This window comes from Crocuta crocuta, unplaced genomic scaffold, assembly GCF_008692635.1.
Source record: "Crocuta crocuta isolate KB4526 unplaced genomic scaffold, BGI_CrCroc_1.0 scaffold196, whole genome shotgun sequence".
NCBI lineage: Eukaryota > Metazoa > Chordata > Mammalia > Carnivora > Hyaenidae > Crocuta > Crocuta crocuta.
This window is the reverse complement of record NW_027531026.1, coordinates 4,970,730-4,975,336: the sequence shown is the minus strand read 5'-3', so window position 1 is coordinate 4,975,336 and position 4,607 is coordinate 4,970,730. Positions and strand designations below refer to the sequence as shown.

General features: G+C 46.4%; 1 protein-coding gene and 1 long non-coding RNA gene across 5 annotated transcripts in view; one reads left to right on the top strand and one right to left on the bottom strand.

Annotated features, from left to right (window-relative positions):
* The window catches only part of LOC144237310 (uncharacterized), a 22,461-nt gene extending 18,669 nt beyond the window's left edge, over positions 1–3,792 (bottom strand). Inside the window, exon 1 of one of the 4 annotated variants that reach the window (XR_013336819.1) lies at positions 3,709–3,792. This is a non-coding gene — a long non-coding RNA (uncharacterized LOC144237310). Of the gene's footprint in view, positions 1–582; positions 740–3,708 lie in introns of those variants that run through there. The other 3 variants (XR_013336820.1, XR_013336818.1, XR_013336817.1) reach the window with 3 other exon arrangements.
* The window catches only part of ARRDC3 (arrestin domain containing 3), a 14,105-nt gene continuing 10,303 nt past the window's right edge, over positions 806–4,607 (top strand). Inside the window, exon 1 of the mRNA XM_077770979.1 lies at positions 806–1,315. Coding sequence (XP_077627105.1) covers positions 1,036–1,315 — 280 coding nt within the window. The 5' untranslated portion in view covers positions 806–1,035. The remainder of the gene's footprint in view (positions 1,316–4,607) is intronic.

Here is a 4,607-nt window from a genome sequence, read left to right as displayed (position 1 = left end):
CGCGTCATCAGGCAAACAACTTGGTTGCTTTTCCTTGCAATCTAAATAAGAGATGGAAGAAAAAGCAGTTGAGGAGTAAGCAAAACCTATTGATTTAAACACCACACACACAACTATTGATTATAGTTGCTTCTCGATATCTTGCTCCTTCTGGTATTCTAAGGTTCCTCTGCCTCGACTGAGTTCTTTCCGCTTTGCCTACAACGCACTAGTCTTTTTTTAAAAAATCCAAGCCAAGAATGCTCTGGTCTACGAACATTATTTGTCTGGATTTTATTACGTTTTCTTTTGAAATTGGTTAGATTATGCTCAGCAACCAGCCGCTTGCCCAACCGGTTTCTCCCCTTCCCCCATCTCTCTTCACACATCACTTTTTCCTCCTTACATCCAAGCAGTGGGCAAAACCCTGCAGCGCCGGTAACGCTCGCTTGGGGCTGGTCACTCAGCAAAACCTACTTGGTTTTGCACACATCCCCCCACCCAGCGCTTGTCCCCCAGTGCCCCACTCTTTCATTATCTATTAGAGTGTGCTCGGTAAGGGGCTCCAGACAGCACGTCGAGGGTTTACGGTAGCCTGCCTACCAATAGGAGCCCACAATGAAGAGATGTCAGGTTCAGCCTCCCGACAGCCCCAGTGTCTTCTTCCCTTAGCTGTACACCTACTGTACCCGCGAGCGAGCGAGGGAGCGAGCCGGGAGCGGGAGGGGACGCGCAGGGAGGGCGGACAGCAGCCGCGGCGTGCGCGTGCGCACTGGGGTTGTTTTTCACAAAGCTGCTCTTAAAGTGAGCTGGCAGCCTCCAGCCGCCCGTCTTTGTAAGGAGACCACTGAGACTAGCAGGATCGTGGAGCAGCAGCCTCTCTGCTGCCCTGACTTTTTAAGAAATCTCAATGAACTATTTGTAAAGAATCACTGATCTTGCCTGCAAGCTTTTTGCACGGCAAAGACATCGATCAGTGTTAGGTGAAGATCACGTTTTATATGTGATCTTGACTTTTTTGTCTTACATTATATTTTTATAGATTTTGTTATAAACATGGTGCTGGGAAAGGTGAAGAGTTTGACAATAAGCTTTGACTGTCTTAATGACAGCAATGTCCCTGTGTATTCTAGTGGGGATACAGTCTCAGGAAGGGTGAATTTAGAAGTTACTGGGGAAATCAGAGTAAAATCCCTTAAAATTCATGCAAGAGGACATGCGAAAGTACGCTGGACCGAATCAAGAAACGCCGGCTCCAATACTGCCTATACACAGAATTACACTGAAGAAGTAGAATATTTCAACCATAAAGACATCTTAATTGGACACGAAAGAGGTAAGTTTTTATATTATACAGAAATCATTAGACCTCGATTTTCTTCAGGAAAGTACATTTTCAATTTTCCTGAATTAGTGCAATTCTACTCCTGGCATAACACATAGCATTTTGATAGAGGTTAGCAAAGTTGGAAGATTTGGAATCTCCTTGACATTCATCGTGTGTTAAGCTGTAATGCATGCAGGCATCTGCAAAGTGACTGCAAACTGCACTTCTTCAACTACCTCTATCTATACCCGGCTTGGTCTGTGCCATACGCACTTGGAATACATTTCTGTCTTACTTGTAAATTCTACTTAAATCCCATTCAGTAATTTTACAAGTTTTCAAATGAATTGTTAAAATCTGCAGTTCAATATTAGATTCCCCACCTTGTACTCTGCAACCTTAGATCTTAAAAACTAAGCTTCAGTGAAGAAATGGAGTAACATTTTTAAGTGAGTAAATAGGTGGTTTTCATTTTTAGTACTGACACGCAAAATATTTTAAAGAATTGATCGTTGTTCTTTGATAAAGGATTTCTGTGGCTTATTTTGACATATGGCATCAGCACCCCACGTGTTTTTTTTTCCTATTCTTTCCAGATCCTTTATAAATTTACATCAAGCATTGTCTATTTTAAAGGATAGTATACATCATTATGATAGGTTTCAAATCAGTTTTAGAAGCCATTTCGGGTCAGTAATTTTCTTTTCCGAGTATGATGCCTAACTTTGGAACGTGCATTCAATGAAACCGGCGCCAGTCAAATGGAATTGAAAAGTATTCGGCACACTGGATTTGATTTTTGGTTAGAAAAGGGAGATGGAGGGTTGTCAAGGGGAGAAGGGGTCCTAAGATTTCCAATCTATTGTTTAAATGGTTACATTGTGGAAATATAGGAGACTCTAAGCTTGTTTTTCTAAGTTTCCACCCTTTGTTAGAAGCGGTTCAATCCTGTTTCGGACCAGTTCTGGGGGGTGGTGAGGAGGGGCGCTTGTTCTGCTCTCAGCAGATTGGTTACACGCGTCAGGTGGTGGCGATGACTTAATTCCTAGGCCAAGAAGAATATAATGTTAAAACTGGTTATGTAATTTTATGCTTCTCCTTTTTCATGCAGCATTTAGTTCAAATGTTGACGATTTTTCAAAAAGTACAGCACATCTTTACCTTTTTCAATATTAAAAAAATACACATCCTTGAGGAAGTGCTAATTGAACTAAGGCAAGTGTCGAAATGACGGATGCTTGGGAGTTACAGCATTTAACTCATTTTTTAAAATAGATTAGGATGAAATCAGTTCTTTCGCTGGGTTTTCACAGTTACACATGTCATTTGCATTCTGACCAAATTTCTAGTTAATCCTTCCGAGCTGTAAGACTGGGAATAAATGCAAATGCCTAATGACAGCTTTGGTATTTGTTGAGAAGGAGACACATGAGTTTGTGTTCGAACCTTTCTGGACATTGTAGCTTTTTATAAAGCGGTTAGGAAACAAAAGGTTTTTAAGGAGTTGAGATTTGCATTGGGGATAAAAGTATAATAACGACTCACAGGAACTAAAACAGTTTGATTAGTTGCTCCGTGACTTCACGGTAAAGAAAACTGCCCTTATGTACCCTGTACCCCAATGAGATGCCCCTCAACCCCTGCAAAACGCGGACGAGCTCTTAGCTGGAATAGTTTCAATGACTTAAAAGTGGGACCTCTCAAACTAGCCTGGAACTGAGACCCCGCCCCGGACGACCGGCGATAGGCGGAGCCGCGTTTGTTAGCCTGTTGCTAAGGCGATGCCAGGCTGTGATTGGATTGGGCACGAGCGGGTGGGGAGAGTGCGCTCGCGCCGGTTGGGGCGAGGCTTGGAACCGGCGTGCGCCGGTAAAGGTCCCTACAGAGCGGCCGCCCCCGCCCCTACTCGCGTCCGTCCCCGAGATTCTGGAGGCGCCGTGGCTCAGGTCACAGAATGTTGTCGCCCTTCACTTGGGCTTGCTTGGGGGACCCGAAAGAAACGGTCCTGGGTTTCGTCAGAGGAGAGGGAGAGAGGCTCTTGCTGGCCTTACAGGTGCCACACGGCCTTCGGCGTAACTTTAGCTGACAGTCTTATTCTGAAGGAACTTGGGTAGGCAAGGTTAGCGGGACCCCATTTTCCTGTGTCTCGGGTAGAAACTGGCACCTTCTGTAAAGGCTGATTCCCTGGGCTGAAACAAAGCGTGTTATCGACCTATGCAGTCGCCAGACCGGCTACCTTGATTTGACCTGAGGGGACAGGCTGGCCAGGAGGGGAAGGAAAAGTGCTACCGACAACGAAAGCCAGGGTGGGTGCCTTAGCGAGTATTCCCTGACCCCTCCCCATTGTTTCCCGGGGACTCTGCAGCCCTCCCCCCCCCCATCCCCGCCCCCGTTTCCCTCACCGCAACTGTAAAGGTGTCAGGGTGGCCCGAGCCAGATCGAACCGGTCACCGGCTGGGGCGTGTAAAGCGGAAGCGCCGCGGTGCGGTCGCCCCGCCCCCAGTGCAGCAGGGTAGGCTGCGCGAGCGCGAGCGCGAGCGCCGCGCGACGTATGCCGTATGTATAGCGGGGCGCGCGGGCGGCGGCGGCGCGCGGGCGGGCCGGCTGGGATCTGCTCGCGCCGGTTTAGGCCGGTCCTCTCCTGCTCCGGTCTAGTTCTTGATTGACAGCCCGGCACTTGTTTACCACGGCGCGGCCGCCGCAGCTCGCCTCAATGAGACTGCTGAGCTGGCACAAAAAGGGAGAGAGAAGGGAAGAAAAGGAGAGGGACGCAAACTTTTGGGCGCCTTCGAGGGGAGCGGGTGTAAATGGCCCCCAACTCACCAGCCAGTTTTCAGTGCTGAAATTCGTTCAGAGGATTTGCGCAGGAGACGAGGAAAATAGTACCGAGATATGGGAATCATCCTGGGTTGTGAATAAAAGTATCCACATATAGACGCTTTTTCCCCCCCTTTTCTTCTTTGATGTAACGGAAGCATCACATTTTTTGTGTACCTTCGATACTTTTTGGTGAGGGAAAGTTAAATGATACTAATCTCGTCCTCTCCCATGATGGTGGCTACACGAAAACTACATTAATAAGGCGTTTATGAAATTATAATATTTAGACAGAAGGCTAAGAAAAGTCAGTTTAAGAATATCGCCTTCCATATTTTCGTTAAGTATGTATATTTTGGGGAAATTTTTAAAATAAGCTCTTTGGCCAAAGGAAATTGGTTATAAAATGAAAGGTCATTCTTCTGAGAATTGGAAACAACCTAATTGGAGATCATTTTTCAAGGATGTGGAACAATGTTTCCTA